Here is a 14,482-nt window from a genome sequence, read left to right on the forward strand (position 1 = left end):
TGGATTGTTGTTTACTTAGAATCCAAAACTAATTTCCCCAAAGCGAGAATAAGAGTGTATTGTATTATACCGAACCGTTTCACAGGAAATCAAATGCCATTTGCGGGGCGCAGATAGTCTTAGGTCTATCTGCGGTTAGGTCACGCCCCATGTATGGAGGCCGTAGTACTCCAAGCGGGCGGCACAGGTTCAAGTCCGACCTGTGGCTCATTACTCGCATGTCTTTTCCAACTCACTCTCTCCCCAAAGAGAAAATCTGTTTGCATTAACACATGCAGCTCCTCCTGGAAATATTAGCAGTTTTCCGCTAGTCTGAAAGCCCTTTATCTGATACTGACATTTTCAGGTACTGTCTCTGCAAGAATCCCCCTCCTGCAAAACCCCCTGTTTTCTTATTGGCCAGCTCTGTCCGTTTTTTGCTGTGCCTGTCGCACATGACCATATAAAGAGTTCTGTGACTTTAGGATGTCACAAACTCTCCATGGTAGAAAAAGGTGTCTTAAAGCAGCCTGCAGACTGAGCTCTGACGACAGAGGGATTACTCACAGCAACAGTTTACTACATACAACAATATATGTGTGAAGATACAAGGAGGTTTCAGGTGTCATTCATTCAATGTGTTATTATTCTATTTTAAAAGCTTTCCAACATTAGCTCCACTCGAGGATGAAGAATGTCAAGAATCAGCAGTCAACAAAACCCTCCGTTTGACCCTTTTCTGACCTTTAACATTAAAACTGTGCATTCAGTTCTTTGGTTTCTAGAAGTAACAATAACTTAAATTGTTTGACTTCTTTGGCTAAAGGACTATGTGTTGACTCATAGATTATCAAACACAAAAACCTCAAAGAGCATTTATTCTCGGGTTCACGAAGGCCACAAGATAACCACAAGAGCCTGCTGTCTTTTTCAGGAGGAAGAGTTGAGCCACCTTAAGACTGCAGCCTCTCTGATCAGATATTTGTTAAGTAGGATGCTATTAAGCATTCATCGCCAATCACACACTCTTTATCTGAGGCTGCGCTCCCAGTTTAGACGCACATTACTCAGCCTCCCTTCATGATCTTATTAAGCACAATCTACGTTGAATTTTGGGTTCATGAATATATATTGCAAGTCAGCCTCCTGGAAAATAGAGTGTGTTAGTGTGTTACTGTGTCTATTTAGGGTCTGCGTAGAGTCTTCCTGGCCTCAATGTTATTAATTCAACATCACACACACACACACACAAACACAGTCTAGTCTAGTTTGTTAATCTTTCGAGACATCGTCCTGGGTTGAGTATTCCTTTTTCTTTTAATCAAATCTGAGGGGACCAAATATGAGATTGGTTGCTGTTTCTATCATCTAACACACAAACACACATATAAACAGATACTATCAAGGAGAGCATTAAGGGAGTGTTGTTCATTTGTTGCATATATCAATGTGGTTACGGGCCACTGCCCGACACCGGGAAAATACCATCTAGCTTTAGCTAACCTCTGATTTCCTCCATCTGTTTGCCCACAGCCTTATAGCTGGTCTTTACTGGCTCACCTCCTCTTTTTCTCCTGTCTCCTCTCTCCTCTGCTGCTAACATCTCATTTGTACTCACTGAAGCAAACTAGCGGCAAAGAAGCCAACATTGTTGTGCTAATGAGAAAAATGCGGAATAGGATTTCAGCTGCTGAATCTATTTGAAAACATAGTTGAGCTAAAATGGGATTTTCTTGGAGTAAAATTCAGCCGCCTGTTGTGTGTTTAGCTCTGCCCATCACATTTAAAATATGCCTGTTTAATCCACCTGTATCATAAAAGACTCGGCTATGAGGGACATGTATGTGTTCACATGACTCCATTTGGTCATCACAGCTTTTTCCAAACCTAGCAACTGAGAGCTATCCAGAGAGCTATCCATTTTAATGAGCTCACAGTGTTTGATTTATCTCTAGTAACTGGATACCTCTAATACCAATGTTTGATTTACCAAATGAATGCACCTGTTTAATTCTTGATAAATACAGCGGCAGTTTCAACCTGTTTGCAGCCTACTTCATTAGGAATGTGGACGGCTTCAGATTTTTGCAGTAGGAGATCATTTGCAGGCGTGCTTTAATATGAACTACTGTTTCAGTTTCTGAAGAAAACAAGATGAGGTTCTGATGACAGTTTTCTTTTCTTCTTGCGTTTGGTTAAAGGTCACATATTATGCAAAATACACTTAACCATGACTTTCTAACACTTAAATGTGTCCCTACTGTCTACAACACCCCCCCCCCCCCAATTATGAGCAAAGTCCATCCTCTCCGTCTTTTGCCTGCTCCACTTTTAACAAAATGTGTGATCTAACAGGCCATTTTGACATCACAAAGGGCAGTAACCCATCCACAAGGTGGGTGACACTCCAACTTGTTCTGCCCTCTGAGTCTGCTTTTCCACCGTAAACAATAGGGCATGGTGCAAGAATGCACCGAGCCACCCAAGCCCTTCCAGAGACGGGTTTATAGGCATGCTCAAATACAGGATCAGACTGGATTTAAAGCAAGGCACTTCACAGACATGTTTTTGGGGGGTTCCGAGACTTATTCAGACTTGTTGAAAAGGAGTAAAATATGTGACCTTTAAAAATACAAAAAAGTAGTATGTATGTCTCTTCTCTTCCTTAAAGCTAAAGTACAAGGATATGGCTAGCAAAGGATGTCCGCCCTGGAGGTAACCCATGGCACTCAGTGTTGATATTTGCCTGAATGTGTTTGTGACATCAGATGACCCAAACTTAGTGAAAGTACTTCAATTTGACACAGAACATTGACCTTGTCTGACATATTGGAGGCTTTAAATTGAGTTATAAGGGTACCAAAATCAAACCTTTTATTCTAAACCCAAAACCAAACTGCTGCTGTACATCAATGTGAACGATCTTCCAGCCCTATGCCATCCCAATCATTTAGTTATTTTTGATCTCTGATTTTAACCAAAATTCAACATCTGTCCTGGGTTTCATGTTGGCATTAACCCAATACTGAGTTTTATATTTGACACAATTTTCCATTATAACCTAAATTGAACAGTGTCCAACATTAGAGTCAGTTGTCGGTCTGATGTTACTTTGACATCATTGCCATCTGTGTACATTATGGAAAATATGCTGAGTCACTTTCCGGACGATCAATACCACTCTCTGTCTATACGTTAAGTATCCAGCTAATGACAGGCTGTGGTCTAAGAGAGGGGTTGTTCTTTTCTGTTTGAACTGCTCACAGGCATTTTTTAAAGGCTGTTACTCACTGTTAGTTTTTCTTATTGAGCAACAGGTGAGCATAGTACTTGTCAGGATTCCTGCTCTCACAGGGACGTTGCCAGGCAACCAGCAGTGTATGGTTGAAAACGCAGGTGCAAATTTTCAAATCAACAATGACTGAAATCCTTGTAGCTTCTTCAGGGTTTCAGGTCTGGGTACTCTTGATGCTGGATTAAAAATCAAAGTTGTTTGTAAGAGGCACAACTGATTTGAACAGAGAAGGGCTGCACATATATTCCCTCTTCCATTTTTCGCAGCGATAGTAATTTACAAATATTTTTCTAACCAAAAACATTTCTTACCATTACCATTTGTTATGTGCAAATAAAAATCAAACAAATATTTGTTAGTTTGTGACTTTGTAAGAAGTTGAGGTTGGCTTTTTACAGGTTTGGACAGAGCCAGGCTAACATAAATGGATAAATATAGTAAGAACCAAATAGATCCAAAAATAGTGTGTTGTTTGCCATTCAAATAATGTTAGCTTGATGACGGTAGCCTGTAGAAAACATCTTTAATGGTAAGATGGAGACTGTCCAAATTCAAACTATCCCTGACGTGTACCGTTTATGTCTGCATTTACATTTGTGTGTAAGTGTGTTTTATTTTCTTTTTCCTTTTTGTCCAGCTGTGCAGAGATGTGTGAGTGAGTATTGATTAAAGGTTTGGAAGGCAGCATGCAGAGATAATCAGCTTATTGCTTTTTTTGTCTCCTTAAGTTCATTTAGGAGGAACACTCATTCTCACACACACACACACACACACACACACACACACACAACACCATTCAGTATCTAGTTGAGGGTTTTCCCCAGTTGTCCCCACATCACCTTGATTGACACAGATGTGAGAGAAAATACACTTTGCTTGACAACGTTGTTACTCTCGTAACGAGGTAAGGTCTCCTTACACACGATAGTAATGCATTTAAGCGTGTGTGTGTGTATGTGTGTGCATGTGTGTGAGAGCGTTGTAACGAGTTGGGGGTCTATCCCTGACGGAGCCATGCCTCCTCGCAATCAGTCTCCAGGGAAACCAGCAGCAGACAGAGGAGAGATGTCACCTTACCAGGATAAATACACAGACACACACATACATGACTGCACACTGACACACCATTACAGCCCTACACACTCAATTAAATCCAGACAAAGAAAGATGGGATAGTGCGCACACACACACACACACACACACACACACACACACACACACACACACACACACACACACACACACACACACACACATAAACACACACACACACACACACACACACATACATAAACACACAAGCAGGTGCATCCATGTGTACCAGTATGACAGAACCATAAAGACTAACACGCCATAGGTGCATATACTCAAAGGAGATGACTTAGTGACGTGACTGTGGGTGTTACCACCGAATGATGCAAGTCCTAACACACCCGTGTCTATCAACACACTCACACATACACACACGGCTAGCCTAGCCTTGTTACACTGAAAGGAATGAGCAGATTTGTACCTGTTATTAGTGAGACCTCTGGGACCTGCTGTCCCTTTAGAAGCCTGTGATCTAAAAGATGAAGAAAGTGTGGAGCACAGTGGAGGAAAAGAGGAGGAGGAGAATGGGGAGGAGGAAGGGGGGGGGGGGGGGGGGGGTGGAGAAATGCAGAAGTGCTGAGATGGCTGATAGAGTACAGTGGCAGTGGGTGACTTTAATTCCCTGATGATCCGCTCGCTCCTCCTGTCTGAGCAGCAGTAAGCAGCCACTGTAAGTGTCCTCGCAGAGAAAGGGCTGCAAAGGTCACAAAGTAAATGTCTGTGAGAAATGTCACAGATAGGGGAGCGAGAGTGGGGAGGGAGAGACAGAGATGTTGTGAGCCCCGCTGGGATGGATGATGAACCCCTTGGGGGGGTGGGGGGGGGGGGGGGGGGGGTGGAAACATATTTAAGGGTTGCAAGGAGGGACGTAAACACAGTGCGAAAAAAGGCAGGAAGGACATAAGGACATGGAGACAAGTACCGAGTAGAGATGATCTAATATCAAGCACAGAAACAAATCCAGTTTATAAATTAAAAATAAAAATTGCTATTCCTGAGGTTTAATCCTTTATATAGAACAAACAAATACATACAGAGAATAATTGCCATAGAAACTGTATTTTCTTTCATAACTGATATAGAACATTAATGAATGTCTCTCTCTGTTGTCAGAGGATGAGCTCTAGACAGACACGGATTTTCGATTGGAAAATGTCTTACACTATTTTAATTGCTGATGTTTTGTTAGCTCTGACCCTTGACCTTCACTGCCCTGTTGTTGTTTGTAATTGTCACATAATGAAAATCTGTTTTTTTTCTGATAAAAAGTACATTTTGCACTTCTGTATGTCGCTATTTTCACTTAGCTAACAACATAGATCAGTTCTTTTTTTTTTACTGCTCTAAAACAATAGTTCCACACAGCTTTTGTTTGCTATCGTCACATAAGTAACCACCTGAAAGCTGTTCTCTTATGCCACTGTATAACAGTACTTTCCACACTGTTTGAGTTTGCTATCCTCACATAAATTACTATCGAAGATCAGTCATTTGTTTCTGCTCTTAAAAAGTTGCTTCATTAGTTTCATTCCCTTCTCGCCACATCGTAAACCACCTGGCATCCGTTCTTTTGATGTTCCAAAACTGTAGTTTCCAGTGACGTTCATCATACCTCCATCACATTACAGCTCAACTTGCCTCCAACAGATACTGGAGCTCCAGTACTACTGTTCTGAAGCATCAAAGAAGAGTAAAATCTGATAAATCATGCTAGCATATTGGAACATTGACTGGCACACTTGCTGATATCTGATACTTGATAACCTATACTGGATTATTGATACAAGACATTGACTTTTAGGCTGTATCAGTATTTTGAATAACGGTGCCTGTATCAGAAAAAGATCTGCTTCTTATCTGTGAAATAATCAATGCTTGGACAGGAAGTAGGCGCATGCTCACACAAGATACCCTGACCTCACGCCCTCTAACACACGTACAACACCCATCTGCATGGCGAGGTGTCAAGTGTGCGTATTGACAGTGTGACAGGTGAAGTTGACAGCAGCTGTGTGCTTCCTCAGAATAGCTGTGTTCCATAGCAGGCCTGAAACGTGGCACGGAGCTGTGGCCCCTGAGGAGCCACACGGGCCTTTGTGAAATGATCTATTGATCTGACAGCGACAGCCCACATGCTAAGGTCCCAGGTGTCCGAAGGCCTCGGTTATTCTCAGATAGAGACGCAAGTCAGACAAGGACTCCCTTCCATTTTAACCTGTTCCTAATAAAAGCAATAATAGAAGCTTATAAAAGTGTTTTAAAAGGTACTATCCTCATACTGCTGTTAACTGCTTACAGTGTCAAGGTGGCTCCATCATTACAAGAGGCTGCAGAAAAAGAAGAGTTAAAAATACAGAGCCTTTAAAGCCGTACAATACGGATACTTTCAAACCATGTGAGTTATGATTGCAATATCTAATACTCACATTTTTTTTTGTCTTTGATGATTTTTGTGGGACAACTCACATTTCTGCCTGAGATAAATGAAACTATTTTACATTCATGAATTATTTCATCATCCAATATTCTCTCCCCGCATAATCTATCTCAGCTCAACACCTGGGGTTTGACATTTACAGTGTAGAAATTCACAAACTGCCCAGAGCACTGATTATCGGTGGTGGAGGAAGTATTTAGATCCATTATTTAACTAGAAAAGACCAAAAGAACGAGTATACAATATGTATAGTCCTGCATCTCAAACTCTACCTTATACTCAAGTTAATGAACAGAAGTATTACCAGCCACCACCATAGATCCTTGTTTTGCGGAAATGAACAATACAAGTGCTACAATATAACACAGTGCCTTGCATAAGTATTTGTCCCATGAGAATTTGTAATTTGGCTTTTTACTGTTTGGTTAACACACAAGAGCATTTCAAGAAGCAGGAATCAGTAAAACAAACAAATTGACTTGAAGGCAATTGTTTGCATCTGATCATAGTAAGGGGCTTCACAGTAGTGTTGCAGTCAAGACCCACTGAGACCAATCCTGGGACCGAGGAGGTAGGGCGAGACCAGGACAAGACCAGGACCAAAAAAATCCTCTTGTGTGCAGGGGGAATGTTTCTCACTTAGACCGTAACACCAGGAAGGTTGTGGCCGTAACTTGAGGACAAAAATCGAATTATAAATGAACTGAAGTTATTTGTTCTTTTAGAAAGGGGCGTTTTCCTTTGAATCATTGTAATGACATGGAAAAGTAGCCTACTAGTGGTGGTCTTGACTGGTCTTGATTTAAATCTGGAGTCTGCCAGGGGGGGAACAAGACAAGACAGAGTAAAAATGGTCTCGACATCGAGTACTGAAACACTAATTCACAGCAAAGTACTCTTGGACTTTTATATTTTCATTTGTAAATAATTTCAGAAACTACACAAAATTCCAAAAATCCAATACAAAACGATAGAATATTATGTGCTTGTCCTTTGTATACAACCCAAATAAAACTTAATTTAATTATCTGTTGAAAGTGAAACACAACAACATATGTTCAAGGGGGGTAAATCATTATTTCATTATATCAGTATTATATTAATTGTGTTATCAGTTTATTAATGCTAATGCATAAATACTAGAGGTGGGACAAAATATCAGTACTCCTTAATATATTCATCCTGACTTGTGTGATACAATTACAAATCTCTGCTGTCGAATATCAATACTTCAATAGAAAAAAAAAAAAAACATAAATGGAATTACCTGCCAATTAAACTTATCGCGACACTACTTCATGACTCTGTCTTGCATTTGATCAACTATCACAGGATCGCTGTATTGTGGTATAACTGTTCTCTTAAGCCTTTCATTGCGTATCATATATTGAGTTACCCTGCGATTCCCAACACTAATAAATATTCATATTTTGTTTTGTCTGGCTGAGGTGGAGATTTTATATTTTCAGAGATTAACCTGTAACGTTAGCTGTCATGGAAACGTTCAATATTTATGAGAAAGTACTGAACCTGAAGTCTAGCATAGCATGAATCCTCTAACTGTGCCTGATTAAAAGTAGGCTAATAAAACAAACATACTTTGTTGTTTTTCATCGCTGCTAAGTCAATGAACATAGAGCAGTTTTTATAGCCATCTTTACTTTTCTTCTTCATCTCAAACGTAGCCTCGAACGCCATAGGAAAGGTTTGTGAACTTCTGTCTTGAACCTGACTGCTTTGGACAAGATAAGATCTGAGGATGGAGGCTATACTACAATGAATTGAAAATGTCAGCTGTAGCCACAGTATGTGCTGACAGGGTTTGAATCTGTTTCTGCACATGAATATACATATGCTTAGTCACTGAACCCACAGTCACGAACATCATGTCCTCCTCTGTTAACCTCTCTGCCTTTATCCTTCCTCACAAACACACAAGTACACACATGCACGCACCATCCAACCCACCCTGTTTAGTGCCATTCTTATTCTTCATCTCTATTTTTGGGAGAGAGAGAGAGAGCAGCTGGTTTGGCGGTATACACAGGCATTGTAATCTAATACAGCGCTAATAATAATCCTACATTACACGTTACAACGCTGATAATTTGATGTGTTCATAAAGATAATAATTCTTCTTCATGAAAGGTGAAAGTCTGAAAGGTGCTGGTAATGAATTTTGTACTCATCTGATATATGTAAATGAGATTAAAGTAAGAGGAACGCCTTTTCTAGAGTTTAGCACCATTGCAAACTACAAACGTAATAATAAAACTTTCAAAATTCATACCTCCAAGTGATTGAAATCTATATTTTTGAAATTGTATAGGCAGAATTTATGGCAGGGGCTGTTGTATTTGATATGTATTTCATATGGTTAAAGTGGAGATAATAAAGTGGACAGTGAGTGTACATAGACATACATAATATGAAAAATGATCCGTACATATCACATTTCCACCGCAAGCTCTCACAGCACATATTAAGCATCTCGGTCAATATGAAGAATGCAGCACCTCGCAGAGGCAGCATCCATTTTCCATGTGCCAGATTGTAAAGCACATGTGTGCCGGGTTGGACAGTGCATGTGTGGGTGAGAGATTATCAATAATCAATAAAGAAATCATTCAAGGCTTCCCTCTTAGACTGCTTTTAAAGCACTGCATGAACCTCTACACTTCTCACCTCTCCACCTCCCATCCATCTCCCGTTCATCCTCGTGATCTCCATCTTTCTGTTTTTTCCCACAACAAACAAGCATGCTTCTTTCCACCTCAATTACCTAAGTGAGGGCTTGAACTGTCTGATGGAGCGCCAGTATCTGTTGGAGGCAAAACAAAACTGCAGCCATAAAAACAGAAAGAAAATGTAGCTTGGCACTCTACATGTAAAAATGAATTTTGATCCAGCTTTGCTAATGAAGCTAAGAGTTCAAACTCTAAAAAAGTATAACCCTGAAAGGAGACAAGAGCATACACATACTATTCAAACTCAAATCCTACTTCCTCATCCTCAACTCAATATCTTAATGAACAAGGACCAACCGGCACAGTGGCTGACTTTCTTCGGATACAGAGCTGTCCATCACTTCTCACTGATTAACAGTGCTGCCTGATTGAGATGAGGAGTGTATTGGTTGTGGCTTAAGAACCTAAATCAGGCTTTTCATTATCGCCTTGCCTTTTTTGTCTCCTTCTACAGCCTTTCATTTCTCGCCCAGCCGCTTCTCTCTCTCTCTCTCTCTCTCTTCTGATCACACTCCCCCAGTTTGACGCCCACTGGAAGAGCACAGGAGAGCAGAGGGAGCGAGAGTACGGGAGATATATGAAAGAAAGAAAGAAAGAAAGAAAGAAAGAAAGAAATGAAGAAAGACCGAAAGAAAGGAAGAAAGAAATGAAGAAAGAAAGAAATGAAGAAAGACCGAAAGAAAGGAAGAAAGAAAGAAAGAAAGAAAGAAAGGTTGACTTCTTCATAAAGGAGAAAAGGTCGACAGAAGGGAAGAAGGACAGGAGGGATTTCGAGACTGACTTTTAAACTATGATTTCCATTTAGAAAAAGTCAAAGCCTCTAAAACGAAGATTTTCATAAAGTAATGAGTTGGCAAAGACACAGCTTGTAAAACAGAAAAGGTAGACTTTTCTGGACTTGACAGGGGGGGGGACAAAGTGTCCACAGGATACCAGAGAAAGAGTTAGGGAGGAGAGACACACCCAGAGACACTATTCTAATGGCCTTCCTGTCCTTGTCCTTTTTTCTCTTTCAACCAAATTGAGTTTTTAATGAAAAAAAAACCGACATTGTTGGGAGAGGTTAAATAAAGAAAACCTTCCTTATGTATGTATCTTTACATCAGGAAGGCGTGCACAATATGCTCCAAGGCTCCCTGGCACTCACACAAAAACACACATACACAAACACAGCCGAAATAAACAGACATAAGCAGCCAGGGGCCCATTCAGCTTATTACACTCCCCATTACACAGACAAATGAGATCCTGGCCTCATACTGATAATCTGCCCCACACCCTCATCCTCTGTGTTGTTGTTTTACATCACTCAGAAGCTGCAACTGTCAAGCCTGGTCGTTACAGTACACAACCCTCACACAACATGGACAACATTCTGGTCAGAGCGAAAGTACCAACCATGAATTCAGTGATTAGCTTGTAAAAGCTGACTCTGATTTTTCTGGCACCTTACCAGTCCAAAGCAGAGAACGTTAGGGTTGGAAGACGCATTAAACGTCCTGCATTATTTGTAATTTTATCAACCACTATCAAGATCAGAATGACCCCCAAAAAAGCTTTAAAACTATGAAGTGCACATGGATACAACCACGATGATAGCCCGTTGAAATTAGTGGACTTGGTTTGACACCTTTAAGGTAATGAGGCAACATTAAAGGGGCAATACACAAATTAAATGTAGTATTATCAAAAAGTTGGAGACCTTGAAAGAGACAGATTTAAAGATCAATGGCCAAAACCGTGGCAGCAGAGGCCGAAATATTCTGACTTTAAGTCCCTACTAACCCGCAATTTCCACACAGTGCGTGCAAGCTGTGTTCCGTCAATGCGGTTTTTCTCTGTCTTAAAGCGCGTGCCCTACCCACCTGCGTCAGTTTCTGGACATCGAGTGCAGGCATGAGCAGCTGTACACAGGGGTTTACAAGATCACAGTAAACTACAAGATCATGCAGGAATACAGAGAAAACATGTTACTTTGTCGTTCCATGGTGGATTTGCTGGTTATTCAGTTCCTTTTTTGAAGTAATGTTGATAAAGTGAAGGAATATATGATTCAGAGTCTGTGTATTGTTTTTTATTTTGAAATTGACAGGATGCTCTGTGCATTTCCTTGTTGGACTTCCTGTGCAGGTGGATCTACTCTGTTCAGCTGAACGCACGCTCTGTCGAAAATAGACACGGTGCGTATTTAGAAACAGAGCACGACTGAGCACAACAGAGTGGCGCTGCTGAGACGCTCTGGAGACGTACACACGCGGTACATGTGTGGAAACAGAATCATTTACTAGATTTTGAGCAAACTGCCCCGTAGAATGCGGCGCACAACGACTATGGAAATTTTGGGTGAAAGTATCCTGTGTTCTGTTAGACCCTCGTGCCTGGTAATGACCATGGCTTTTAAAGCTCAAAAACTTTGTCTCTATCCCAGGCTTCTTTCAGATATTTGTAATCTCTAAGCCTAAAACAAGAAAACCAAGATGACGTCACTATGACATCATCAGGGTTATTTTTTCAAACTCTAACAAGCTTCTCTAACTCTGTATGACACACTGGAATAACAGAGACAAATGTATTATCTTTGTGCGTACAATCAGTTTCAGGCCTGTGAGCACCACTGATTGATCCTCTCACCTTTGTGTACACGCCCCAAGACAGCTCAGTCTCAATCACCATGACGACGATTCCAAACATCCCAAAGATGAGGGCGTAGTCACTCAGCCTCTTCCTCTTCTCGAACAGTGCCCTGCGATGCCCCAGTTTATAGCCAATGTTTTGGTTCTTACGTTTGGAGGCCTTGGAGGTGCTGCCTCTGGCCCCGGTCCCTACTGCCCCGACCCCTCCTTGCCTGCTGCCCCTCCCCGTCTGCGCCCGCCTGCTCTCCACTAGCGCATGGTTCTGGTGGTAGATGGACATCTGATCAGAGGTGGAGTCTGTGATGTCATACCCTACTCTGGGGTACGGCGAGTCTTCTTTGGATGATATCACAATCTCTGGAGGGCTCTGGATTGGGGGTTGATTGGTAGAGGAGGCCGACAAGGAGGTAGGAGGGGCTTCCCGCTGTCGATCATGACCACCAGTAGCAGTTGCCCCGGCAACAGATGAAACGCCAGCCTCTTTGGTTTCGCTGCTGCTGTCCGATTCAATGAGGTTTCTGCGGGAGGCGCTGAGGCGGCTCAGGGGCTTCATGACCCCGCCTGTATACTTACAGGAGCTCATGGCGATTTCTGTGAAGGGGTTACTGTCCCTGCGATGGACCAGAGGGCTGGCCTGTCTGTGTTTGCACCCCCTCTCTCGCTCCCTGTCCCTGTCCCGCTCTCTGTCCCTTTCCCGCTCCATGGAGGGCGAATGGGAGGAGTAAAAGAGGGCGTTGTAGACCGGTGAATTGTCCCCGCTCAGGCTGTGCTGTGAGCCCAGGCAGGAGGAGAGGGGAGTGCTCGTGGGGTGAAGGGCGTTGGGGATGGATGGGGGCAGAGGCTGGGTTGTGGAGGATGACAGGGGCAACTTGGGTAGCGATGCTGGAGGTAAGCTGGGCGTGGCAGGGGACGGGGACGGGGTGCTGCCATTTAGACGATCTAGGCTTGATCCTCCCATGTGGTTGGAGTGGTTTGATCCTGGCTGGTTGCCAGTGGTAGAGGGATGGGTTATACTGCCCAGGGGTAGGAGGAAGCGCTGGTCCTCGTCCTCGCTCCCTCCTAGCAGAGCCAGGCTCAGAGAGGGGGGAGGTTCCATGGTCACGGCTGTGGCCAGGCACCTTTCTACAGACAAGCACAGAAAGAAAAAAGAATCAGACTGTCACTGGAGAAAAATGACAAAGAATACAGACTATTATTCATTGAGCGCAGTAATAAGGAGAAATATATTGGCTTGAGGTAGGAGCCAGGGAGCTTTATGATGGATAACGGATAGTTAAAAGACATAAGGGAATAGCCTGAACTCCAAAAGCTGAAGACGTGTGACAAAGAGGTGCAGCAGAGTGAAGAAAAGTAGCCATAATTGGGGAATATGTTATTCCTTGAGTCGCATTTGACTCAGCTGCCCAGTCAGCCCCTCTCAGCGCTCTCCGTCTCTGTTACCCAGTGTCCTCTCCTTCTCTAACATCACAATGCTCCCAGCCATTTGTGCCATAAAATGTCATCTGTGTTACACTGTTGTTAGCCAGAAGGATGGTGCACATCCTCTGGCTTTACACCATGGAAAGGAGATGAGGCTCAGAGACTAAGGGATAATAATGCTACATGAGTCGATTTTGATAGCTGGAGAAGTACTCGTGCATGCCTGAGTTTTGCACAAGTTGGCTGCATTTTTGTGCATTTGATTGATCCAAAAACAATAACCTACTTTCAGTATGATATAACCAGACACCTTCACGCCCCCCTCCTCCCTGTCTGTTTCTCTACCTACCTCCTACCTCTTCTCGTTCAGTCCCTGTCCCCCAGGTTAGTTGTGTTGAATCACTGGCTGGATGAAAAAAAGACCACCACACTTCTTCTTTTTCATGTTGTCAAGGCCATCCCATTATCTTTTCGCTTCTCCTTCTTTCATGCAGGTCCCTCCACAGGTCTCCGCTTGTCTCTCGAAATTGTGCGCCGCTTTCCCCACAGATGTTTACCTCCGTGTCCGCTCACTTGATATGCTCAGTTTGTTTCCCTGTCGCTCATCACTGATCTCTCGACGGTGCCCATTTCGATCGGCTCAGTGTCAATCGACCCGATATGAAGAGGTGTAATCCATGTTGACTGGATTAAATCGGTCAACCTGTGGCTGCACGTCAAAAGATCCCAACATAAACACCGGCAAAACAGGCAAATAAACAAAAACACAAAGCTAGGCGTCCAGTGCCACTCCACAAATGAGCAGTGAAGCCTGTCATATAGTATGAGAATCCACCGACTTCATCTCAACCTACAGCTCACTGTCTCCCTGAATCTATCT

General features: G+C 42.6%; 1 protein-coding gene across 2 annotated transcripts in view; it reads right to left on the reverse strand.

Moving 5' to 3' along the window:
• kcnn3 (potassium intermediate/small conductance calcium-activated channel, subfamily N, member 3) overlaps nt 1-14,482 on the reverse strand; it is a 52,264-nt gene extending 37,782 nt beyond the window's left edge. The window contains exons 1-2 of one of the 2 annotated variants that reach the window (XM_061050450.1): nt 13,959-14,482; nt 12,182-13,305 (exon numbers count right to left, since the gene is read on the reverse strand). In XM_061050450.1, the coding sequence (XP_060906433.1) occupies nt 12,182-13,279 (1,098 nt within the window). In that variant the 5' untranslated portion in view covers nt 13,280-13,305; nt 13,959-14,482. Of the gene's footprint in view, nt 1-12,181; nt 13,306-13,951 lie in introns of both variants that reach the window. The other variant, XM_061050449.1, reaches the window with a different exon arrangement.

Source organism: Labrus mixtus, chromosome 11, assembly GCF_963584025.1.
Source record: "Labrus mixtus chromosome 11, fLabMix1.1, whole genome shotgun sequence".
NCBI classification, from domain to species: domain Eukaryota; kingdom Metazoa; phylum Chordata; class Actinopteri; order Labriformes; family Labridae; genus Labrus; species Labrus mixtus.